General features: G+C 44.0%; 3 protein-coding genes and 1 pseudogene across 6 annotated transcripts; 3 read left to right on the plus strand and 1 right to left on the minus strand.

Annotated features, from left to right (window-relative positions):
- Window positions 1-497: 497 nt before the first annotated feature.
- On the minus strand, window positions 498-5,919 carry CRYAB (crystallin alpha B). Of its 3 annotated transcripts, none has more exons than XM_080641238.1 (4): window positions 5,765-5,919; window positions 4,292-4,688; window positions 3,066-3,188; window positions 498-1,831 (listed from the first exon to the last, which is right to left on the minus strand). In XM_080641238.1, the coding sequence occupies exons 2-4, from the start codon at window positions 4,490-4,492 to the stop codon at window positions 1,628-1,630; spliced, it is 528 nt and encodes a 175-aa protein (XP_080497364.1). In that variant the 5' UTR covers window positions 4,493-4,688; window positions 5,765-5,919; the 3' UTR covers window positions 498-1,627. The 3 variants fall into 3 exon arrangements, with proteins under 3 accessions (XP_080497364.1, XP_080497366.1, XP_080497365.1); XM_080641240.1 differs by having other exon boundaries at window positions 4,292-4,583; window positions 5,765-5,894; XM_080641239.1 differs by lacking the exon at window positions 5,765-5,919 and adding an exon at window positions 5,251-5,377.
- On the plus strand, window positions 5,069-6,723 carry HSPB2 (heat shock protein family B (small) member 2). The gene is made up of 2 exons (XM_080641237.1): window positions 5,069-5,590; window positions 6,073-6,723. The coding sequence occupies exons 1-2, from the start codon at window positions 5,497-5,499 to the stop codon at window positions 6,525-6,527; spliced, it is 549 nt and encodes a 182-aa protein (XP_080497363.1). The 5' UTR covers window positions 5,069-5,496; the 3' UTR covers window positions 6,528-6,723.
- Window positions 6,724-10,991: 4,268 nt separating this feature from the next.
- LOC308233211 (uncharacterized protein C11orf52) lies at window positions 10,992-17,887 on the plus strand. The gene is made up of 4 exons (XM_080640074.1): window positions 10,992-11,643; window positions 15,652-15,689; window positions 16,704-16,759; window positions 16,983-17,887. Exons 1-4 carry the CDS (start codon window positions 11,612-11,614, stop codon window positions 17,229-17,231), a joined length of 375 nt encoding a protein of 124 aa, XP_080496200.1. The 5' UTR covers window positions 10,992-11,611; the 3' UTR covers window positions 17,232-17,887.
- A 6,459-nt stretch (window positions 17,888-24,346) lies between these two features.
- On the plus strand, window positions 24,347-26,497 carry LOC308233471 (elongation factor 1-beta-like; annotated as a pseudogene). Its single transcript has one exon. The product of its transcript is annotated as an elongation factor 1-beta-like (transcript).

Genomic DNA, 26,497 nt, shown 5'->3' on the forward strand with positions numbered 1-26,497 from the left:
GTGTTTTAAAGTAGAAAAGATAAATAACAATATGGGCAAAATTAATAACAAAATGTTTAAATAAACAAAAACAAAATTCAGGAGAATACGCATATTGGCCTCTAGGTTTAGAAGCAGACAGTAGCAGCTAAGAGTTTCACTTTTATAGCTAAGAGTTTTACTTCTACAGTCTAAAAGTGCTCAATGCAAGATGAAAGAAGAAACCAGCTCATTGCTTAAAGCCAGGAGGCTGTGATGGGATTTTTTTCCATTTGTGAAAGAAATATGAAAAAATCCTGTCCATCAAACTTCTGAGGGGTTTGTTGAATAGAAACTCTAGGCTTAGTGAGGTGGGAAGACTCAGACATAGCATGATGATTACAAATTTACATAAGCTATCCTGTGGCTCCCTGATAGTATTCAATGTGATAGCAGGACAGCAGCCCCACTCATCATTATAAAACCTGGTTTAGAACTGGGGGAAAATGTAGAAAATGAAATGGAGCCCAGACTTAGAGAAAGAAAGAAAAACATTTATGCCAGATTGCCTACACAGGGCCACTTCCCGATAATTGAATCAGAAGTTTAGACTCACAGAAGTGAAATGAAGATGTTTTTGTAGAGTAATATATTTTTGTTTAAGTTAAATAATAGAATCACTTGTTAATCAGTTATTCATTATAATTCTAAAACTTAACTTTTTTTATGGTGGGTCATTGAATTGGAAATTTTCCAGTATTAGTTTTAATAGGTATTTGCTGGATAATTTAGGACTATACCTGAGAGGCTTGTCTGGTGCTGATCACCCAAGTCCTTTTCATTGCCTTTGTGAATCAGCTGAAGACAATGCTTAACAGCAGGAAAATGTCAAATAACTTTGGGGACACCGTCTCTCCTCCCTAGTGACATGAGTAATTTCAGAGATGTACTAAGGCCTTTTATGTATTGTTATCCAGAGTTCATTCAGATTTGTTGTTGGAACTGAGGGCCAAAATCAAAGAGGGAGAAGAGAGGAACTGATATTCCTTGAACTCTGCCAAGAACTTTATCTATTTTTTTCTCCTTCATTTACTCCTTACAAAAAGTGTACATATCAACCCAACTGGTGTGGCTCAGTGTTTGAGTGTCGACCTATGAACCAGGAGGTCATGGTTCGATTCCCAGTCAGGACACATGCGTGGCTTGCGGGCTCGATCCCCAGTGTGGGGGTTTCAAGAGGTAGCCGATCAATGATTCCCTCTCATAATTAATGTTTCTATCTCTCTCTCTCCCTCTCCCTTCCTCTCTGAAATCAATAAAAACATTATTTTTTAAAAAGTGTACAGATCAGTACCCCATGTTATAAATGAAAGACCTAAAGACCAGAAAGGTTAAGTGACTTACTAAATTTATACCACTCTAACTCTAATATCCCTTGAGCCCCCTAGATCATTATGTGATGAATAAATGGACCTGCTGTATTTTTCCAATAAAAAAAACATATGAATATTCAAGCACAAGGCAGTTATCTGTTGCTGAATGACATTTTATTAGCTTAATAATTTGGGCCTGCCCTTAGTATTAATAAGCTTCAGCACTAGTCGCAAGAGTTTTAGTCACCGGTGGGGAAACTTTCTCGTTTTAAAAAATTCAATTAGAGAAAGGGCATCTACTTCTTGGAGGCTGCAGTGACAGCAGGCCTCTCTTCACGAGTGATGGGAATGGTGCGCTCAGGGCCAGAGGCCTGTTTCCTTGGTCCATTCACACTGAGGACCCCATCAGATGACAGGGATGAAGTGATGGCAAGAGGGTCAACATCTGCTGGGATCCGGTATTTCCTGTGGAATTCCCGGGAAATGAAACCGTGTTCATCCTAATCCAAGAGAACGAGGAAAGAGGCAGAGAGATGAGAACAGAAAAAGCAGCACTTGCTTAGAACTCAGACATTTCCCTTCCCTTTTAGGTGGGACCCATGCCATGGCAACATGAGAGAAAGTTTTTCTATTTGGGGCTAAGATGAAGTTGTCTAGGTGGTCACTCCTTCAATGAGAATCTGAGAAGTCTGAAACAGGTAAAGCCTTACAGCTCTCAAACCTTAAGGCGTGGATATGCTTAGAGATATTTCCCAAAGGTTTAGGTCAATGTTTGTCAGGCATACACGTTTTGGGATATCATCCGGCACTGAAGATCTAAGTGCCTGAGGAAGCTCAGATATTGTTCTGACTCTTCAGGAATGTCCCAGAATGTTCCAGACCAATAGGACTGCTATTTAAAAAAAAAGATTCCATCCAGGGAGATTGTGACGCAAACTTATATTATATATACAAAATGGAAACAGCCTGAGGACTTCAAACTACACTGTTTATTGTACAAGGCTCTGAGTTATCACTAATTGGTAAAAAACAAACTTATTAAAACACCTCCTGGAAAATAATGAGAAGCTAGCTATTCCATTCTTCAGAATTCTACTAAACCTGCTGAATCTCAAGCATTTATACAGACAGGCTCTCAACAGATTTCCGTCTGTGCACCAGGGTATTAGGAGCTGAGTACAGGTCTAGAACTGAGGCAAACCAAGTAGTTCAATGTTAAGATGGGCTAAAGAGGAGGATTCCTAAACATCAAAAAGTCCCAAACTCAAGTGCCTTCAGAGTGCATACAGTTAATGTAATTAGGTGTCCGACAAGCACTATGCCTAAATCAGTGCTACTCAACCTACACTGTACATTATAATGACCGAGGGAGCTTTTTAAAATGCTGATGCCTGTGTCCCATCCCTAAAAAATCTGATTTGATTGGTCAGATGCGCCTTAGCACTGGAATTTTTTAAAAATTCCCCTTGTGATTCTAATGTAACCATGGTTGAGAACCATTGGCTTAAATGGGAAGTGAACATCCCATCTATCCCATCTAAGGCAATCAAATAAAATTAAAGCAAACAACAAAGATCACTTCTCCGGCCAAAACAATAACAATACCAGGTCTATCCCTGTTTCCAGACCCTGATGGCTTAGGACTGGACTGTTGCCAGCCTCAGAGGCTGATGGCAGTGTCTGACACATAGTATGTACTGAATGAATGAACAGAAGAGAAAACAAGCTACACACCTGGCGCTCTTCATGTTTGCCGTGCACCTCAATCACATCTCCCAGCACCTTGACCTTGAGTTCTTCTGGGGAGAAGTGCTTCACATCCAGGTTGACAGAGAATCTGTCTTTCTCCAGACGCATCTAGAAACAGCAAGGTGGGAGAAAGGGGTCAGAGGAAAAATGGTCAGAATGTGGATTATTAGTGCAGTCTCATCATTCTGCTTTCTTCCCAGGTAGTTTATCCTCCTCTTTTTGGCTAAACATCCCTTTTTGAATAAACATGGCTCTGTGGTTCAGGGGAGCCACCATAGTGGTACCCAAGCCACACCACTTGGTCATTAGGTCCAAACTTTATTTACAGGGACAGGAAAGAAGACAGGCCACCCAGGGGACCAATCACAAGGATGGGTCTGGGCATGGCTTCTGCTGCCTCTCTGACCCCAATGCCTGGCCTTGTCATTTGTCTATGAGACAAAGGCCCCTTCTTCTTGCTCAGGTCTCTGCCAACTTTCCCACCCACTCAATCTGGAATGTTCTGCTGGCCCTGATTGTCCTTCCAAAGCCCTTGCCCACTCAACTCCTGTTTACTCACACTTGGATATTTTTAAAACAGTGTTATCGGTGACAGCTTCTGTCAACCTTATGTGCTCACCCGTTTTCCCACCCTCTTAGGACAAGTAGGGGTCTCAAGACTGGACCTACATTCTTTTCTCTTTAGGTTTGGACCCAGGCTAGTGCCTGACACTGCCCTGAGAAACTGGGGAAATCTTAGAAGGAAATTGTGGTTGCTGTCTCCAGCTCCACACAGTGGGGATGAAAAGCACTGGGGTAGCGCTGTCTCCTGGCTCTGAAACATGAAATGATAAAAGTTTTCAGGAGGATGAGTATTAGAAGTGGTAAGCAAAGGAGCCTGCAGGCAGCTCTTTCCTTGTAGATCTTTATGAACCAAACCAGAAAGGGGCATGCAACTTAAAAGTTAGGGGATAAAAGATTATCTTCATAGCACATGGAAAAGATGTAGTAAGTGGGATACAGAGGAGCATCAAAGACAAAGAGGTGACTGGGGGAGAAACTAGCAACTTCATCTTTCTTCACTGCAGGATACATAAGTGCCTCACAGACTTAAGACACTTAGACATCGCGTCCCCTCTGACCAGATTCATTCAGACAGAGGAAAAGTAGAGCAGATGGAAATGTTTCCAGAAGGTTCAGGAAACTCTCCTGCCTGTGGAGGGGAGACTTACCTCTGAGAGCCCAGTGTCAATCCAGCTGGGTGCCCGCAGGAATGACGGTGGCCGGAGGTAGAAGGGGCTCAGGGAAGTAGAAGTGGGGAAGAGATCAGACTCCAGCAGGTGCTCTCCAAAGAACTGGTCAAAGAGGCGGCTGGGGGAGTGGAAAGGAAAGAAGGGGCGGCGGATCCAGGGGTGGTGGATGGCGATGTCCATGGCGGCTGGTGAGTGTCGCGGTCAGCTGGCTGGTCAGCTCCTTCAGCTGCAGCTACAGCCAGCCCCTTATATACTCAGTCTTGTGAAGCTTCTGGAATGATGATGTCAGGGGTTTTATTATCCCAGCTCACCGCCCGTTCATGAAGACTTGTGATCAGGGATTTGGCAGTGTGACACATACCCAGTACTCACTGAGCTAAGAAAAGAGAAATATAAACATGTCTGGCCTGTCCAGTGACTTGTCCTGGACTTGTTTCACTAGCTTTCTGTCCACACCCAATGGCACCCTCCCCTCACCCTTTGGGATATGGTCAGGAATTCCAAGCAGGCGGGTGGTGTGCCCCTCCTCCTCTCCAGCCAGCCAGCCTGGGGACTCGGGCCAGCAACTATCTTGGGCCTGGGCAGGAACTGGAATCTTCCTTGGTTGGGCCCCAGGGATGTTAACTCTTTGTGGGTCCCTGGAGGGGAGCAGTGATTGCATGCCAGTGGCAGGCATCTGTGTGGTTCTCAAGGTTGACCTGGGTTCTGGTGGGAACCCCGACATGAATCTGGGCAGAAAGACCCCTCACCACATACCAAAGAAGGGGAAGACTAGGGTTTTCTGCACCTTTCACCTTTCAAGGGCCGCAGAACATTAAAGAGCTTTATGAGCAGGGTGCAGGGTGCCTGCGATCGAGGAGAAAAGCGGTGTGGACAAGGCTGAGAGGTCCCCCCCAGGGCTCTCCTGGACCTCTGAACAGCGTGCCCTCCCCGCTCACTCTCAGCCAAGACCCCGCCGTCCTCACTGGTGCCCCGACAGCTGGAGGGGAGTGCTGCGGCAGAGACGGGGGTCGGCGGCGCCGGCGGCCACACGCTGGCGGCTGGCGCTGGGGCCCGCGCCCGCCCTCCCGGCCGGCACTATTTTGGGTGGTGTAGACCCCGCCCCCACCCCGCCGGCCCCGGCGCTGCAGGCAGCTGGAGGGTCGCGCAGCACCTCGGACCAGGGCCGCCTCGCGTCCGCAGCCATGTCCGGCCGCTCGGTGCCCCACGCCCACCCGGCCACCGCCGAGTACGAGTTTGCCAACCCGAGCCGCCTGGGCGAGCAGCGCTTTGGAGAAGGTATGGCCCAAGCGCCACTCTACCTCCTACCCCCCACCGCCTGAAATTCTGGGCTGGCCTCCCGAAGGTGCTGGCCTCCACCCCACTCGGGCTTAACTGAACTCCTGGGGCGAGCCATCGCCTACCCCAGCTCCCACCCACCCCTCCGAGCGGCTCTCCCCCCTGCCTACTGACCTCAGCGCAGACATGAGGCCGAGTGCCCTGGCACCTGACCCCGTCCCCCTCAGAGTGCCTTCTTGTTCCCTCTGTCCACCCACTTCTGCTTGGGTTTTGCCTCCTCTATCCCCATCTCATTTCCTTTCTCAATCCCTCTCCCCACCTGCGTCCTCCTAGCCGTGAGCCACCTCCCTCCCCTTCCCTGTTTCTCCTGACCCCCCCCCCCCCCCCCCCCCCGGCTCTCCCTAGTTCTCATGTCTCCATCACCCCTGTTCCCGCCTCATACTCCCTCATCCTGCCTCTTGCCTTCTCTCTCTGCCCCTCAGGCCTCCTGCCAGAAGAGATCCTGACCCCCACCCTCTACCATGGCTACTATGTCCGGCCCCGGGCCACCAGAGCTGGGGAGGGCAGCAGGGCAGGGGCGTCTGAGCTCAGGCTCAGTGAGGGCAAGTTCCAGGTGTTCCTGGATGTGAGCCATTTTACCCCAGATGAGGTGACCGTGAGGACTGTGGACAACCTGCTGGAGGTGTCTGCCCGGCATCCCCAGCGCCTGGACCGCCATGGCTTCGTGTCTCGGGAGTTCTGCCGCACCTATGTCCTGCCTGCTGATGTTGACCCCTGGCGGGTCCGCGCTGCTCTCTCCCATGACGGCATTCTCAGCCTGGAGGCGCCTCGGGGTGGCCGACATTTGGACACAGAAGTCAATGAGGTCTACATCTCCCTCCTCCCTCCACCTCCTGATCCCGAGGAAGAAGAGGAGGCAGCCCAAGTTGAGCCCTGAGTGCCTCAGACCCAGTACCCAGGCCTTTCTACCTCCTGTGGTGATACAGCAGCTGCCACCACCCCAGAGATAGCGGCATCCTTGGGAGAAGGGAAAAGTGCATGGGCCACAATGTATGGTTTGGTCCTGTGCGACGGGTCCTAGCCTTTGGTTTAGTTCTAGGTAGAGGTGAATAAATCCAAATCTCAGGGCCTTGTTTGTGCTGCTTCCTATTCTCTGGCCTGGAGGATGGGGTGGGAAGGGAGGAGGAGGGCATAGCTAGAAAAAATGCTCCTCAGATATGCTCAACATTACAGAACCCCGAGCTCGGATGCTGAGATCACACCCAAAGCTGACACTGGCTCCAGATCAAATTCCGAGCCATAATTTTCTCACAATGCAACAAAAGAGTGATCCTGGGAGGGAAAAGGGATATGCCATCCAAACAACCACAGGGCACTGTCTGAGCTGGTGATTAGAGACACAAAAACAAGGGTCTCCAGACTGTCTGGCCTGTTTAGGGTAGGGATTGGGAAAACAGGTTTTGGCTGGAGAGTGTTGCCTAAAGCCCTGTTTTCTCATACTAAGGTCTGTCCACTGATAATGGTCTCTGATTCTGAGGAACCAAGTATGTATACGCAGGGGCACAGACACAGAAACCTCTGCCGTTGTCACTGAACCCCATAATCTCCTTGCTCTCTGCACAGGGGAGGCCCGTGAGAGGAAGCATTTGCCTCATATCTTGGAACATCCCAGAGGAATCACTACAGCACCCCAACATAATTCAAGACTAAATGCAGAGGGTCTAGGGCAGGGGTGGGCAAACTTTTTGACTCGAGGGCCACAATGGGTTCTTAAACTGGACCGGAGGGCCGGAACAAAAGCATGGATGGAGTGTTTGTGCGAACTAATATAAATTCAAAGTAAAGGAGCGGAGGGGAGAGCAAGAGAACCCTCCGCTCTTTCGGCTCCGCGGGCCGGATAGAACAGCCCAACGGGCCAGATCCGGCCCGCAGGCTGTAGTTTGCCCACGGCTGGTCTAGGGCTACTGGTGTGAGCTTGACGGCCAGGGAGGTGTCCTCTGGAAGTAAAGAGTTATTATTGGAAATACTAGAGGCCCGGTGCATGAAATTCATGCACGGGTAGGGTCCCTAGGCCTGGCCAGTGATCAGGGCCAATCAGGGGCCTTCCTCTGTTCTGCGCTGCCCCCTGGTGGTCAACACACATCATAGTGAGCGGTCGAACTCCCGAGGGGATAATTTGCATATTAGCCTTTTATTATATAGGATGTGTGTGTATGATTTGGGCAGTGTCCAGAAGATATCCCTGCTCCAAAATACATCTTTTATGAGTCTGTGATAGACATCTGAAATTCTTCCATTAAAGTGGTTGATTCTTAACTTTGTTGGATTATAGATCCATTTGAAAATATGACAAAAGCAAGCTATAGATACTCTTACCAGAAAAAATACATATGCCCCAAAAATTGGCATAAAATTTGAATAGAGCTCTTGGAGTCCATTCATATGCCCCTTTTAGAAAACTGTGGATCCCCAGGATAAAAACCCTCATTTGAAGAATCTAATTTTTGGTTAAAGAATTGCCATCAATTTAAAATGAAAGTATACTTCAGAGACATAACTAATGACATATTCATTTGTTCATCCATTCATCAAATATTTATCAACCCCCAAGTGATATACTATGGGGAATACACATGGTAAATATAAATTATAAAAACCATGGTCTTTTATTGTCTACTTGAGAATCTTAGTCCCTAATTGAGAAGAAAAAGAAGTTTAAAAGATCCTACTCAGACTTCAACCAAAGCAGCTTCACATTGAACTGTTTTGTAACTGGGATTTTTATATGAGCTTTATTTATTTATTTATTTATTATTTATTTATTCTTTATTGTTTAAAGTGTTACATATGTCTCCTTTTCCCCCATTGACCTCTCCCTGGCCACTTCCACCCCCCAGCACATGCCCTCACCCCCCTATTGTCTGTGTCTGTTGGTTGTGCTTATATGCATGCATACAAGTCCTTTGGTTGATCTCTTACCTCCCCCCTCCCCTGCTTTCCCTCTGAGGTTTGACAGTCTGTTTGTTGCTTCTGTGCCTCTGGATCTATTTTTGTTCATCAGTTTATGTTATTTATTATATTCCACAAATAAGTGAGATCATGTGATATTTATCTTTCTCTGACTGGCTTATTTCACTTAGCACAATGCTCTTCAGGTCCATCCATGCTGATGTGAATGGTAAGAGTTCTTTATTTTTTACAGCAGCATAGTATTCCATTCTGTAATGTACCACAGTTTTTTAGTCCACTTATCTGCTGATGGGCACTTAGGCTGTTACCAAATCTTAGCTATTGTAAATTGTTCTATGAACATAGGGGTGCATATATCCGTTCTGATTGGTGTTTCTGATTTCTTCGGATATATTCCTAGAAGTGGGATTACTGGGTCAAATAGGAGTTCCATTTTTAATTTTTTGAGGAAACACCATACTGTTTTCTACAGTGGCTGCACCTGTCTATAGTCCCACCAGCAGTGAACAAGAGTTCCTTTTTTTCCACAGATAAGGGCCAGCACTTATCATTTGTTAGTTTGTTGATGATAGCCATTCTGACAGGTGTGAAATGGTATCTCATTGTCATTTTGATTTGCATCTCTCAAATAATTAGTGACTTTGAGCATATGTCTCTTGGCCTTCTGTATGTCCACTTTTGAAAAGTGTCTATTTAGGTCCTTTGCCCACTTTCAGATTGGATTGTTTATCTTCCTTTTGTTAAGTTCTATGAGTTCCCTATAAATTTTGGATATTAAACCGTTATTGGATATGACATTGGCAAATAGGTTCTCCCATACAGTGGACTCTCTTGTTGTTTTGTTGATGGTTTCTTTTGCTGTGCAGAAGCTTTTTATTTTGATGTAGTCCCTTCTGTTTATTTTCTTCTTAGTTTCCATTGTCCTAGGAGCCGTATTGGTAAAGATATTGCTACAACATATGTCTGATATTTTGCTGCCTATGGATTCTTCTAAGATTTTTATGATTTCCCATCTTATGTTTAAGTCCTTTATCCATTTTGAGTTTATTTTTGTGTATGGTGTAAGTTGGTGGTCTAGTTTAATTTTTTTGCATGTATCTGTCCAATTTTCCCGACACCATTTGTTGAAGAGACTGTCTTGACTCCATTGTTTGCTCTTGCCTCCTTTGTCAAATATTAATTGAACATAATGGTTTGGGTTGATTTCTGGGTTCTCTGTTCTGTTCCATTGGTGTATATGTCTGTTCTTGTGCCAGTACCAGGCAGTTTTGAGAACAGTGGCTTTGTAATATAGCTTGATATCTAGACAATTCACTCTTAAACACACTGCCTTTTGACAACGTAACTTGAAAATTATTATTCCAGCCCTGGCCGGATAGCTCAGTTGTTGGTTGGAATGTCATCCTCATGTGTCAAGGTTGCATGTTTGATTGATCCCTGGTCAAAGTACATACAGGAGTCAACCGGTGGAAGCCTAGGTGGGTGGAACAACAAGTCAATGTTTCTCTCTCTAAATAAATAAATAAATAAATAAATAAATGACTTAATCCAGTCATGGACTGACTGGTACAGACGTCAGTGGAGTAATCAATGCCCTTGTTTATCACTCTGGACTGCTATTAATGCTGCTTTAGGTGGATCTGGCTAAACACTGTTGGTTCCTTGGGAGTTTCAGGCTATATAGAATCTCTTAAGTGTCTTCCTTCAAATTTGAGAAATTGGCCAGAAAGGGACAAAATTTGGAGGGCTTTGAGTGCCAGGCTAAGATGTTTGTGTAACAGGATGAAAAGAATACAGGTAATGGTAAAGTACAGAATGAATTGCCGGGGAAAGGCATGGTCATGAAATAAGAGGCTGTGCAATGATCCAGCACAAGATAATAAAGTAAGATGCTTTACACTCTGACGATTAGCTGAAAACAAATAACAACAATAACTTGGGCTTACTGAGAGCTCCTATGTGCCAGGCCCTGGACTAGAGCTTTATATACATTATTTCATTTCATCTTCACCACAATCCTATAAGACTCTCACTCTTATTGTTGCATTTTTCATAAGGAAAGAAGACGGGGAGGAGTGAAGAGTCCAGAGTACCCTCTGTGGAGTGCAGGGTGGAGTGGTGGGTCCTGGATACCCATAAGAAGCAAGTACCTGGGCATCTGAACAAGGCAGATGGGGGTGGGAGCACTGGAGACAAGCTTTATGGGTTTCAAAAATTCTCCTAGAGCCCATATTCTCTACAGAGGAATTTGCTTGACTGCATCCTAGTTGCTGGTGAGTGTGGAATGAGTGTCATTTTAGGTCATTGGAAAAAGAAGCTGAGTTGAGCTGTAAGTGGGGATTCTAGAGTCTGTACTGGGAATGGGGAAGTGAGTGGTTAAGAAGTGCTGAGGCCATTGTAATCATATGATTCTTTACCAGAAATGGGATTAGGCAATAGGTTCGGTCCTTCTTATTACAGTCCTAAGAAAAAAGTGATTTGCCCACGTTAAATCCAATAGCAAGGCAGAAAGAATAAAAAGAAATCCATTTACCTAATGTTTCCTAGAGACTACAGTTTTCAAACCCAGATTCTGGACAGGGATAATAAGAAACAGATACTGATAACCTTGAAAGTGAAACTCAATTAGAGCCGAGTAGTGCTGGGAAACATAAGGTAAGACTCTTTACTCCATTTTAGAGGATATATTTCAATAACAGTGTGATATCATGGAGAAACATTTCCTAAGGAAGCCCAAAGCCCTTTCCTATCTCAGGTTTCTTTTCATTGGAGCTTGAAGCTCAAAGTTCATGGTTTCATCAAAGCAGCTCCAAATCCCCAAGGTGAGGTAGTTCTCACCTGGAGCCTGTGTGTGTTCCTCTACCCTTTGGCTGGGAGCAGTCACCTGGGAATCATTCCAGCAGGTGGCTTCCAAAGTCCAACCTGCTAGGTTGAAATCTGACACTGACAGAGACTCCCTGGGAGCTGCTACTGAAAACTAAACCAGGAACCAGGAAATGCACAAGCTCTTTATGTAGATAAACAGCGAGGCTCCCTCGGAGATAGAGCACCATGGGAAACCGGCTCTGCTGCGGGGGAAGCAGGTGAGTAGGGGGAAAGGGGAGAGGGTAACATCTATGTGGGTTGACATGGAGGCCCTGAGAATAAGATCGAGCTGCAGATAATTCTCTGCCAACCCCTCACTGCCACTTTCCTCTGTCTGGCACCTCCCTGTGCCTCCACCAGAACAGCACCTCCTTCTGTGCTCACGCCTTTCAGGCGACTTCAGAAAACACAGCCACGCCAGCTGTCAGTAGAATGTCCAAAGCAGGGCTGGAATGGTGAATTGGCATTGTTTCTCTTTGTCCTCCTCTTCCTCTCCTCTCTCTTCTGTCCCTTCCTTTCTTCCCCAGATGATGATAATAATTGTAGCATTTGTAGCTTACCACTTTACAATCTCATTTGCTTTTCCCAACAATTCTATGTGAGAGGTGGCTTACATCTCCTCCTGTTTTTACAGCTGAGAAGCTGAGGCCCAGCGCAGTTGTCTGAGGCCACATGACTAGTAAGCAAGTAAAACAAGATTCCAATCTAGATCTGTCTGACTTCAGAACCCATGCCTTAAACCACTGCGTAATACTGCCTCCCAAGTCAAGCAACTCAACATTGGAGAGATGTTTATTTAAAAGGGCAGAAGAGGGGAGGAGACCCATGGAATATTTGAATATAACTTTCACACTTATTTGCTGTGTGACCTTAGGCAAATTCTGTTACTTCTCTTTTTTCTCATATATGAAATACAGATAACATGACCTATGATATATAAAATATAGATAACATGACCTATGTCATTTAGATGACAGGTTTGAAGAGCAGAGGACATGTGAAAACCTCACTGTAAATTAATTGTAATGTCTTTATTGTTCTTTCCCAGAGTTTTCATCACTAGAGACCCCTGGACCTGGTTTTATATAACCAATGCCTTCTTAGCTATACCTTTCCAAGCCTGGGGCAGTGTTGAGGCTACCTTGTTTATGAATACAGCATTATTATATTTAAAGAGATAACTGAGGTACATTGAAAAGGGCATATGATTTGGAGTCAGTACATTGGATTCAAGTTCTGTTCCTACTACTCATTCATTTATCCATTCATTTCTTTTTTCTTTTTCTAAAATATATTTTTATTGATTTCAGAAAGGAAGGGAGAGGGAGAGAGAGATAGAAACATCAATGATGAGAGAGAATCATTGATTGGCTGCCTCCTGCATGCCCCCTAATGAGGATCAAGCCTGCAATCCGGGCATGTGCCCTTGATCAGAATCGAACCCGGGACCCTTCAGTCCACAGACCGGCACTGTATCCACTGAGCCAAACCAGCGAGAGCTCCATTCATTCCTTAAACAAACATTTTAGTCAATACCTATATGTACCAGGCATAGTGATAGATGCAGAAGACATAGTAAAAATAGGAAATTTGGTCTCTGCCTTTTCGAGTAACAAAGTTTTTAGGGCCTTAATGGACCCATCTGTAAAATGGGAACAATAATACATGCTTCCTGATATGTTGTCAGGATTGAAAAAAAAAAGCATTTTTAAAACTCTGAAATGTCCTACAGACATAAGATATCTCGAAACATATATAGTAAAAGCTCCTAAAGAAGGGGGTGTAACAGCTTCTTTCACTTCCTTCCCAAGTCTTCAAGTTCTTCCTTTTTGGTTATTTTTTCTTCTAATGGTGGTAGTCATAGTAGTCAGCTTTGACTGATGCTCATTATATGCCAGGCAGCTAGCTGAATAGTTTACATTTATTATCTTATTTTATTCTTACAATAATCCCATAAGGTTTAGGTTCTTTTATCATTCTCATTTTATTGATTAAAAAATGGAAGCCTAATAAGTTAAAAACTTGCTGAAGGTCACACAGCTAGTCTGATAGCATCAGTCTGACTCTAGAGCCTGGCTAGAAACACTATACCAGATATTCTAACCAAATTACAGGGTGGGACAAAGTAGGTTTATAGTTGTGAGTACGTGAAACAGAGTTTATTCTTGTATTATTATTGCATTATTTGCCATACAAACAACTGTAAACATACTTTTGCCTGTATATTTTTTCCTCTCAAAGTATTAGTAGGGCTAGGTAAATATTATTTCTCATGATCTCAATAACTTCCGGAGATTTAAAGATACTATGATAAGTAAAGAGATTTTTATTTTAAAATATTATTTTTCTTATTACAAAGTAATATTTAATCATTGTAGAACATTTGGAAAATACTAAAGAGCAGAAAATAAGAACCATAAATATAAGCACCCAGAGATGACAGGAACATTTGAGTATATTTCCATGTAATCTTTTTTAAATGCCTGTGTGGATGGTTTTCATCCCAAAACATATCTTATTACCTTTTTTATTAACTTAATAAGGAATAAAATTTTCAATGCTATTAGGTGTTCTTACAACATTTTTCTTAAATGGATGTGTGATGTTCCATTGATTAGAGATGCCATTTATTCTATCAGCTCCCAATGTTGGACATTTAAAATATTTACTGTTTTTCACGATTATAAATAATGCTACAAAGAATATTCATATTTACACCTGCCAGATTATTTCTTAGGCTATGGAATTGCTACATCAAAGGGTACACACATTTGTTTAAGGCTTTTTATACTTATTGCCAATTGCATTCTAGAAAGATTGCACCAATTTTTACTCCTACTACCAATATGGGAGAGTGCCCATTTAGTTTCCTTAATTCTAAGCTAAAAATAAAGTCTTGTTACCAAAGAGTAACTGAATATTCCATTTGGGTTGTGTCCAGGCATTGTGCAATATCGAACTTGGGAGCAGGCTCCATTTACTAAAATTGGGTCACCCAAGCCTCTGTCATTTTAGAATTAATATTTTCTTTATCCATTTAAATAGAAGTAATTAGGAAGACAATAGTGACAAAGGACAGGGAATTAGAGGTTTGGCAGTGATAAGAGAAAGGAAGAACTGAAGTGGCCGAAGAGGAAGTAGAAAGACCTAGAAATAGTTTCAATGCCTTTCTTCTGAATCACCTGTAGCGTTCAGATAGCGACTAACAGCTCTCAAGTCGGCAAGCTGCCTTAAAACCAAAAATCTAACCAGAACACAAATCTCTGTCAGACATTTGTGGGGAAATGCTGATTTTTCCACAATAGTAAAATGGACATAGTTTGTAAGTTTTCCTCTCCTTTTAAGTAGCAATAAAAGGAAACTTCCTTCAGAAGATATAAGTCAGACATTTAGGGTTGGCCCTGGTGAGAGCTGGAAATGTACTAGCAAGAAAAAGCATGGGAGTAAGCTCCAAACTATTTATTCTATTTCCTCAGACAAAAATTCCAAACTATTTAACCTATTTCCTCAGACAAGTGTTTCTCTGACCATAAAACAGTTGACGATCATAGACACACTGGCTCCATTGGGGACCCTAGGGGCTCAGAAATGAGTATAAGAGGTCTGCCCTGCAGTGAGTTCGGGTAGCTGAGTCACTCACCAAATTCAAAGCTCCCTGTGCTGTGGGCCTTAAAGGTTAAACATCTCACACTTTCGTTAATTAAACACAAGGACAAGGAAGCAGGGAGGGAGGTCACCTGTTAGGAGAGGGCTTTGAGGAGCCCTAACTAGTGAGCCCTGGTTATGGTAGCTCCTGTGACTCCAAGAATGAGAACCCCAGACTGGCAGAGACCCCTAAAATGGCAGTGAAGCAGAAGCAAGAGGGTCTCTGAATCCAGGACTGGATTATTTGGCCCCATTATTTGGCCAGTTTCCCTTACCCTCTGCTGGAATTAGCCTGTTAGACAATCTCAGAATAACGCTCAACCCAGCTTCCTCCCTGGCATGTAAGGACTGGCTGCCTAAGTCTGTATTTTGGGTTTGGTTATGTCAGTTGTTCCACTCCGCCTTCCAGAACCATCTCTTTGGGAGAGGTGTGGTATCCTTGATAAATGCTTTGGGGCTGGCTCAGGGAGGGGAGGGAAGATCATCCTCAAATGTTCAAGAGGCCACAGAGCAAATGATGAAGGAGTGAAGATAGAGGCCAGGTCTCTTACACATGGGTGATCTGTTTTTTCCTTTCACAGGAGCTGCCCATCAATTTTCCAGAGGAAAAAGAAAATGGGTAACTGGGGGAGGAGAGGGACTGGGTGGGGTCGGGGTTGGGGGAGCTGGTAGCAAATTAGAGAAGATAACAGAAGTGGTGTCTTTGGAAGGAGCATAAGGGTGGGAAAGGGTAGTGTTGAAAGGGATAAAGGGAGACAGTGCACTACAGAGAATCTTTAGGTTACTGGGTTCAAGACCAACTCTGAAACTCTGGGTTTTATCCTTCTATTATTGCAGTTGACAAGGTGGTTTGTTCATGCTTTCATTCATCCACCAAAATTTACTGAGCACTTATATTGTATGTGAAGCACTGAATAAACCCAAGGAGACAGAAAGGCACAAGAGGAAGGACACACTGTGTTGGCCCTAAAAGAGGGGAAAATCAAGTTTGAGAAATAGATATGTAAACAATTATAGTTAATGTCATCTCCTAGTGCTAGAAGAGGTGCATACTCCTGCCGTGGGAGAATGGGAGGAAACACCAATGTTGAAGAAGTAATATCAAGTTCACAAGTTGGAAGAGGAGCAGGGAGGAGAGGCTATTTTAGGCAAGGGAATTATCTTATGCAGAAAAAAGAAAGAAAAGAGAGAAGAGGCTGATCTGATTGTAAGTGACCAGTTGTTTGGTAGCTAAGCACTTACCACATTGCATTACAATAGTATGTGTACTTATACGTCTCCCCTAGTAGATTGTAAGCTTCCTGAGGCAGAGAAAGCAGCCTACTCATTCTTCTAGTCCCACAATGTGGCAGAAAGCCTGAGATCTAATGGGCTCTCAACATGTATTTGTTGAACTCTATTAGGGACCAGTGAAAAATGAGGATGGAAGATATTATGGGTAGATTGTAAAAGGGCCAGATTGCATTCCCTATTAAGGAGTTTGGCTGTGGGAATGATGGAAGTGAAGAAGGTGAGAACAGATGTAGGGAGATTAGTTAGAAGCCCACCATAATAGTTTAATAGAGATTTGAAGATGGCAACCTCCGTAGAGACGGAAGAGTGAATGGATTTAAATTGGATTTCCTCCTCTCAGGGGGTCAACCAAGATGGACATTGAAGCAGCAGCGGAAGAAGCAGAATGGCACAAAGGTAATGACAGGCCTCTGTCCCTTCTTGAGGGTGGCTCAGACTAGAGATGCCAGGCCTCGGCCTTTTCCCCTGGAACAGACACATCTCGGTCATCTATAGAACTTGCTTGTTCTGCGCTTCCTCCTCTGTGCCCCCCATAATGGAGCAAAATAGAGGGACATCATTGTAGGTGGGGGACCAAACCAAGCCAAGAATCTCTCTTAATGTTGTCCGTTCCTCACAGGGCCATGTCACAACAGGACATGCACGTAAGCAGGTGTTGGAGCAGCCTGTGTCTCAGCAGAGGAGGCAAGGCCCCAGGTCAGAGGACAGCAGCTTACATTACGCAGTCATTCAAGTGTGCAGCCATCCCCAGCCACGCTCTGCCCGGGAGGTGAAGCACCTGCAGTTAGAAAATGCTACAGAGTATGCTACCCTTTGCTTCCCCCAGGCCACGCTCTGCTATGATAGCAAGAACGGGACCTTAGTGTGAGCCTCGGGAAGAAGGACCAGTTTCCATCATTTCACCACGACTCCTGTGGGATAATGAATTGTTTTGGAGAACTCGGTGGCAGCCCAGGAATGGTGCCACACTTTAAGTTTAAAGAATTCAGGAGCCCCTGGAATTGTGTCTCCAATCTTGCTCTCTCCCCATATGCCTATCTCTTATTTGCCGCTGTGAGCTTGGAGCTGTATTTGGGTTAGACAGGGGTGGATGGAGTTGCACTTAAAACGAGGGGGTAAGTTGAGTGTGCGGGAAGGTAGGTTTTGATCCCTACCTTTGCTCCTACTCTCAGAAAAAAAAAAAGTGCGGGAAAAACAGGTTACCCCTTAAGTACTTGAGCTGATCTTGTTGCACTTAATTTAATGATGTCCTTTTACATACCTGTAACTCCAAAGCTGAAGAACAGGTGCTCTGAAAAGGCCTCCTGGGCTTTAGTACACAGCCCCTGGGCCGGGCTTGGGCCATTTCCTCAGTGGCTGGGTCCGCGTCCTGACCTGAACAGACAACTGAGGCCTGGAGGAAGCATTTTCCAAGCATCCGTTACCAGGACTTCAAGTCACTGATACTGACAGCACTGCGTGGCCATATTGATGGTTCTCGAAGGTGCTGAGCCGCTAGGAACAATAAATCTCTTACAGAACACGCCTGGTGCGCTTTCTGGGGCGAGCACGTGCGGGCTCTACGCTGGCAGGTAGAGAGGCCGGCCTGGGCGGAGCGAGGGAGTGGTTTGGACCCACCCGAGGCGAGCTCCCTTCTGCACCGAGTCCGGGCCGGTAGGAGGCGCCTCTGTACAGACAGGGACCCAGTCCTGGAAGTCAGAGGGCGGGGCCCAGGCTCGCAGGAGGCGGGACCGGCTCGGGCCAGCGAGAGGAGGGACAGGACACATAGCGGGTGGGGTCAAGGCCGGCGAGGGCTGCGATCTCTGGGCCGTTAGAGGGCGGGGCGGGGAGGGCGGGCAGGGGGCGGGGTCTGGGCCGGCTGAAGGCTGGCGGGTCCGTCGGAGGCTGTCTGGGGCGGGCCTCCGCGTCACCATGGCAGCGAGAACGCAGCTGCGACGCTGTAGCTGAAGGAGGCCCTGCTCAGAAGGGCTGGGGACCGAGATGGTGAACCAGACCGACCGACCGATGATTGAAGAGGTAAGTGCTGAAAGGCGGCGGGTAACCGGGAAGTACTACCAGCTGAGCGGCCAGATCAGAACTGGGGACACGCAGAGAGGCGAGGGAGGGGTGAGAAGGAGGAGGCAGAAGTTTCGAACCCGCTCTGAGCTCACAGGTGCTTAGTGTGCCATTCCTGACTCAGACTTCCAGAACTTGGAGACAAGTGGTAATGCTCTTTCCCTTTCTCTACCGGGACACCGTCGTTCCTAAATACGGCTGGCCCTCGACTTGTCCCTGAGAGGGATGGCTGCTTAAGATGGATAGAGTACTGAAAATGGAATCACAGCACAAGAAAGTTGGTAATAATAGTATCAACTTCCTAGAGTGTGAGAATTTTAGGCATTTGGAATGTTATGTAGTGTGGAGTCAAAGGTTGGCCCCATTAGCATCATGATCACTGATTTCCCGGCCTGTTCCCTGGCACAGACCCAGTGCAAGTGGATTCAGAAGAGGTGACTGGAAAACTGCCTCGACCACTAATTGGCAAGGTCTATTTCCTATTCGCCGGGGGCAATAAAATGAACTCTATTTCCAAGAGTTATTTACTGTGACAGCCAATTAAGATGATGTAGATGATAGCACGTTGTAACTGTAAAGTGCTATAAAAACTTCTGCCATAGAATATAAATGCTGCCTTTCTAGTTTAATACTGAATTTCTGAAGAGAAGGGAAGTGCATGTCAGAAGCAGAGCTCCCAGTATCTCTCTCCTGATTGTCTTCGCAATCTTTGCTATGGTAGACTGATATATGTGGGGAGAAGGGGAAATGCATCCTTGTTTCACTAATGATAGGGAAGCATTACTCTTTAGTTTACTACCATTCAAACCTAAGTGACTAGTTTTTAAAATGCCAGTAGGATAGCCCCGTTGTGATGATAAGACCTTGGGCTGGAGTTCCTGTTAACCAGCATCTATTTCTGATATTTCTAGATGACTTACTTTGGTAGGATTGAGGCAGGGGCCTGACCCCACTAGGTTGGTTTAGCTTTTGGAATTGTTTTTTCCTGTCCTGTGTTTTTACACATTTCTTCCTCCTCTTATTTCAAGGTGGCCCTGACATGGCTCTTCTAGGGACTGTGAAGATGGGGACCCATGGGGTTATGAGACTTTGTAGCTCCCTGCTGCCAGCAGAGTCCTCTGTAAGTTTCTGGTGTATTTTTTAGAGGAGTATGCCAACAGTACTGGATTTTCAGTACAGTTCTACAACCCGGGGATTTCTCCATAAGGACTCAGATCCTGGAACTAAATTATAATGTATTTGCTTTCTTTTCTTGCTTCCCCTTATGGAAACTCTATCTATCTTTACCTGAAATTAATAAAACCAGGCAGAGGTTGAAAAATTCTACAAATTAATTGGGACATATGCATTAATATTTAAATAATGTTTTTGTAAAAACAAGTATGTTAATTATAGAGCATTTGAAAAATATTGCAAACCATGATTTTATTTTTTTATTATTTTATTTATTTATTTATTTATTTAAATAAATCTTTATTCAGATTATTACAATTATTTCTCCTTTTTCCCCCCATAGCTCCCCTCCACCCATTTCCCACCCCACCTTCTGCCCTTACCTCCCCCCCACTGTCCTCATCCATAGGTGTATGATTTTTGTCCAGTCTCTTCCCGTACCCCCCACACCCCTTTCCCCCTGAGAATTATCAGTCCACTCCCTTTCTATGCCCCTGATTCTATTATATTCACCAGATTATTCTGTTCCTTAGGTTTTTAATTCACTTGATTTTTAGGTTCGCTTGTTGATAGATATGTATTTGTTGTTCATAATTTTTCTCTTTACTTTTTTCTTCTTCCTCTTCTTTAAGAATACCTTTCAGCATTTCATATAATACTGGTTTGGTGGTGATGAACTCCTTCAGCTTTTTCTTATCTGTGAAGCTCTTTATCTGCCCTTCAATTCTGAATGATAGCTTTGCTGGGTAGAGTACTCTTGGTTGTAGGTTCTTGCTATTCATCACATTGAAAATTTCTTGCCACTCCCGTCTGGCCTGCATAGTTTCTGTTGAGAAGTCAGCTGACAGTCGTATGGGTGCTCCCTTGTAGGTAATTAACTGTTTTTCTCTTGCTGCTTTTAATATTCTCTCTTTGTCTTTTGCTCTTGGCATTTTAATTATGATGTGTCTTGGTGTGGTCCTCTTTGGATTCCTTTTGTTTGGGGTTCTGTGGGCTTCCTGGACTTGTAAGTCTATTTCTTTCACCAGGTGGGGGAAGTTTTCGGTCATTATTTCTTCAAATAGGTTTTCCGTATCTTGCTCTCTCTCTTCTTCTGGCACCCCCATAATTCTGATGTTGGTACGCTTGAAGTTGTCCCAGAGTCTTCTTACATTATCTTCAACTTTTTGGATTTTTTTTTTGCTTTTTGCTTTTTCGGTTGAGTGTTTTTTGCTTCTTTGTATTTCAATTCTTTGACTTGATTCTTGTGTTCCTCTTGTCTGTTTTTGGGTCTCTGTATAATATTTTTTATTTCAGTCAGTGTATGTTTAATTTCTAGTTGGTCCTTTTTCATATCTTCGAGGGTCTCGTTATACTTATCGGCCTTTTCTAGGATATTCTTAAAAAGCCTTATAACCGTGGTTTTGAATTCTATATCCAGTCGTTTATTTTCCTCCATTTCTTTCGTTTGTGATCTGATTCTTTGACGCCGCATTTTCACTGCTTCCCTGAGTTGGTAAGGTATCTAGGATGGAAGGATTATATGTTTTTAAAATCATGGTTTGCGGAGAAACCAAGATGGCGGCATAGGTAAACACCTAAACTGCTGCCTCGCACAACAATTTCAAAACTACAACTAAAAGACAGAACGAACACCATCCTTTGTGCTAGGTTTCCAATGGCCCAGTGGGTCTGCCTCCCCAGTTAACCTGAGGTGGACACTCTTGGTGCACCCCTTTGTGGACTGTGTGTACAGCCTTGTTGTAATTAAGTCTTTATTGTTGTTGGTATCACTGGGAAGAATTGACCTCCGGGCCAGTTGGCTGTAAGGATCAGCTGTGTCTATGCTGGGAGAAGTTCGGTGCTGGAGACAGCCTTATAGGATTAGACTTGCCAAATTGCAATAGCCTCTGTGCTCAGCTTGGATGGGGTGGAGTCTCAGTCTTGGCTTCCTGTCAGCCTTGCCCTTGCGCACATGTGCGCTTTCAGTCCTCCGCCTTCCCCAGCTCGAGTCTCCGCCTGAGAGTCCAGACTCCCCCCACAAGAGTATGGGTCCCCAGGGGCTCGCCTGGAACTGGGATTCACTGCAGTCAGAACTGGGGCCCAGCGCAGTCAGGATCCTCCGACTCCCTTCCACTAGGGAAAGCCTGTGGCAACCTCCGCAGCCTTTGTGCGCACTGGCCCGCGCGCGCGCGCGCGCGCGCCTTCAGACTTCTGCCTTTCCCAGCTCGAGTCTCCGCCCGAGAGTCCAGACTCCCCCCGTAAGAGCGTGGGTCCCCAGGGGTTCGCCCGGAACTGGGGTTCAGTGCAGTCAGAACTGGGGTTCAGTGCGGTCGGAGGCTTCCTTCCCCCTTCCGCCAGAGAAAGTCAGCCAGGCTCTCAGCCGCCCTTCCTCTCTGCGCGCACAAAGCCCCTTTGCCATACCTCCAATTCTCTGTGAGCTTTTCTCTTTCCTTCTAGTTGTAGAATTTTCACTCAGCCAGCTTTCCTGTGGTTCTGGATGGTGTTCGTTCTGTCTTTTAGTTGTAGTTTTGAAATTGTTGTGCGAGGCAGCAGTTTAGGTGTTTACCTATGCCGCCATCTTGGTTTCTCCGCAAACCATGATTTTAAAAACATATAATCCTTCCATCCAGAAGCAATCACTGTTAATATTTTAGAATGTTTTCTTCTAGTCTTTTTTTCCATGTGTATTATTTACATATTTGAGGTCATATATACATATTTTTTTACTTTTGCTTTTTTAACTTAATGTTTGTTGATACAAAATTATTAAAATATTTGTTTTAATGTGGGTACAAATGTTGGGTAAACATTATAATGTCTGTAATTTTCTTTACCTTTCCACTATTGTTGAACTTTTATGTTTCACTCTCCCCATTGTAAAAAACAATTGATTTCCTCATTTAAGACTTTTTTTTTCTTAGAGCAGAGTCCCAGAAGTGGAATCCCTAGGTCAAAGGATGTGAACATTTTAAATAATAAGTTACCTTTTAACAGAAGAATTGTGGTGTCAGATTTTGTATGCATTCCGAAGAAGACAGAGGGGCATTAGTTGGGAAATAGAAAGTTCTTATGGCTTCCTCTTGCAATGAGACTTTGAGTCCTACAAAAAGACTATTTCATGAGAGTGTAATTAGTAATGTGGAGTCCTAATGCATTATGAACGGCAGCCCAGAGACATGGGGGAGAAATTCAAGGATCTCTTCCAAAATATCCACCAGATGTCGCTAGTCTTAGTTTAGTTTTTACCTGCAGGATAGCTGGCAGAAAACTTTGAAATGTAAATTTTAAAAATTCATGTTGAATATATTTGCATATCTGCTTTGGTACAGTTTATATTAAGCACTAGCATCTGGTGATTACTTTGGCAACTCCCTACTCTAGTCTCTCACCATTCTGTCTCTTTTTCCCTTTTTCTACCCACTCAGTCTGTCACACTTTGTACACTCTGTCCCCACATAATTAATATTGGAGTCTCAGTTTTACTAGTCTTCGTTTTACTACTCTTTTTTTAGTCTTGTTTCTTGCATGTGTGTGTATGTATTTATGAGTATCTCAGTTCTTGAAGTTTTTGCTTAAAAAAAATTAAAAAATTAAAAAATAGGACCTGGCATATAATATCATATAATAGAGGCTCAACATATAATTAATGAAAGAATACATTGATGAAGAGAGAAAAATATAAAAGGATACCAGAAATTATTATTATTGTTGTTAAAATGTTTTTATTGATTTGCTTTTATTTTTTAAAATATGTTTTTATTTATTTTCTAGAGAGGGAGGAAGGGAAAGGGATAGAGATATAGAAACATTGATGAGAGAGAAACATCGATTGGCAACCTCCTACACCCCCCTCTCTCCCCTACTGGGGATGGAGCCTGCTATCTGGTCATGTGCCCTGACCAGGAATTGAACCAGTGACCTTTTGGTGCATGAGATGATGCTCAATCAACTGAGCCACACTGGCCAGGGCCAGCAATTATTTATTATTTGTCTTGGAAATACAGTAAAAGATACAAATTAACTATATAATGTTCCATACGATATCATACATGCTATGACCTTTGAATTTTGAAGAGAGGAAGATTCATTCATTTATTCAGTCAATATCTATTGAGCATCTACTATGTGTCAGGAAATATTCTTAGTTCTCAAGATTAACCAGTAACAAAACAGACAAAATTCCCTGTTCTCATGGGGAATTTTACATTCTGTCAGGAGGATGCTAACAATAAACAAATAAACAAGTAAACATAGAATATACAAGATGGGATGAATGCTAGGAAGAAAAAAAGATAAATCAGGTTTGGGAGTGCTGGCATAAGGGGATGCTATCATTTTATTTTATTTATTTTTTTTAATAAATCTTTATTCAGATTATTACAATTGTTTCTCCTTTTTCCCCCCATAGCTCCCCTCCACCCAGTTCCCACCCCACCTTCTGCCCTTACCTCACCCCCTGGGATGCTATCATTTTAAATAGAGTGATCAGAAGAGGCCAAACAGCTAACATGACATTTGAGCAGGAATGAACCATGGGTTATCTGGGAGATGAGTGTTCCAGACAGATTATGATCATATCTGTCTTGATTTTAACAAAATCAAGAGTGGTCAGAGAAGTTTCACAAAGAAGTGGAACTTGAACTGGGCATAGTGAAGATCTGAGTAGCAGAAATGTAGCAGCAGTTTGCTGATGTCTCCTACACTAGCCCTCATGCGGCTGCCTGCACGCTCCTTCTTCCTCTGCTGCTGCGCAGTTCCAGGATCAGCGATGCCATGGGTTTTGGAGACCTGAAAATCCCCACTTGCCTCCCCGTGCTCATCGACTACCTGGCGGACAAGAGCTATGTCGAGGGGTATGTGCCACCACAAGCAGATGTGGTATTTGAAATGGTCTCCAGCCCAACACCTGCCAACTTGTATCATGTCCTATATTGGTATAATCACATCAAGTCTTCTGAAAAGGAAAAGGCCAGCCTGCCAGGAGTGAAGAAAGCTTTGGGCAAGTATGGCCCTGCTAATATGGAAGACACCCCAGGAAGTGGAGCTACAGATAGGAAAGACGATGATGACATTGATCTCTTTGGATCTGATGAGGAGGAGGAAAAGTGAAGAAGCAAAGAGGCTAAGAGAAGAATGCCTTGCACAGTATGAGTCAAAGAAAGCCAAGTCTTCCGTCTTATTAGATGCGAAACCTTGGGCTGTTGAGATGGAAATGGCAAAATGAGAGGTGCGTGTCAGGAGCGTTCAAGTAGATGGCTTGGTCTGAGGCTCTTCTAAACTAGTTCCAGTGGGGTATGGAGTTTAAAAACTTCAAATACAGTGTGTAGTAGAAGACAATAAAGTTGGAACCAACATGCCAGAGGAGCGGATCACTGCTCTTGAGGACTATATGCAGTCCATGGACGTGGCTGCTTCCCACAAGGTCTAAAATACATATGGATCATTGCTCTTAAATGAAAGCTTGAAAGATAAAAGAATGGCGCGACATTCCAGGCAGAGGGACAGTCATGAAGGCATGAAAGTGAAAATGAGCCTTGTAAATCTGTGAGACACTGTGGAACCTGCTAACCTGAGCCGAGGCAGTTTGGGAAGGGGGAGGCTTTGAGAGCTGGGAGTGAGGAACTCATAACGGACATGCTAGGAAGAGCGAGTGTTTGAAGACATCTGAGCAGTCTAAGGAAGATTACAGGGTTCAGACTGGCAGAAAAGCCTGGGGACAAAGAGCAGTTTAGGAACTAGGACACATTTGGGACGTTTGCCTATAGATATGAGCCCTTTTGTGTGTATTTTTGCTGATGTCTCTAAAGATAAATGCAATAGAAATTTTAAACATGTTACTGCCAAGAAACTCGTTAATGTGAGAAAATAGAAGGAAGATTAAGAAATTATTTCAGAGAGTCATTTAAAATATTTCTATTGACAATTCTAACTATTTGTTTATTCAAACTGCCTTTCTGCTTCTCCATAGTCACTAATGATTGCCCATAATAGATGTGTTAAATTTTACATAGGTGAGAATTTCACACATCTTCTACACAAGGAGAAGTCACAGTCAATATTTTCACCAATGACATTTCCTTTTAATGCTCAAAGTCTTACTTGAGCTAACACGTTATTATCTATATTAGTAGAAGTGATGAATGTCTTTTAAATTTGCTGATGTCTCCTACACTAGCTCATTCATTCACTCACTCATTCATTCAACTAAAAACATTTAATGAATAACCTCTTCGTAGCAAGCATCATATAAAAGATTGCATAATGATGAAGAAACTGGACTTTAACTTCAGCACTTAGTAGCTATAGGGTCTGGAGCAAATTACTTATCCTCCAAACCTCTCTTTCTTCATAAGTAAAATGCGGACTATATTAAAAAATCTACTCTTTATTGTAATTGTGACCATCAAATGAGCTGATAATGTATCTAAGTGCTTAGTACAGGACTTGGCACATAGTTAAAGCTCGATTTTGCTATATTACAGTTGTACAGCTTTTGGTTTTAGTTGGTGAGGGAGGCATGTACCATCATTGTTAAAATAATGCAGGGCTCAGGAAGCCTGGTATAATTTTAGAAATCAGGCAGAGATACGCAGACAGCAGCTTGCTTGGACTTTGCCTCTCCTCCCAGGCAGAGTGACTGACAGGCCTGCAGCAGTGGGAGATGTTCCAGCTACCCAGAGTGGCTTGCTGTTTTCCCATATAGGGGCACTATGGGATGCAGATCATTGTTCTAGTTATTCCTAGTTCTTTTAGCTAATCCCCCTTTTCTCCAAGCTCTTAATGTTGATATCACAATAGGGTGGGATGGGAGGATGGAAGGAATAGTAAATGTTAGTGCTACTTAGAGCAAAAGCTCAGTTCTTCAACTGAGCCACGTTCCAAAGCAGACCATGATAAATACTGTGAATATATATTCTGAGAGAG

This window comes from Plecotus auritus, assembly GCF_963455305.1.
Source record: "Plecotus auritus genome assembly, chromosome: 9".
In the NCBI taxonomy this organism is placed as follows: domain Eukaryota; kingdom Metazoa; phylum Chordata; class Mammalia; order Chiroptera; family Vespertilionidae; genus Plecotus; species Plecotus auritus.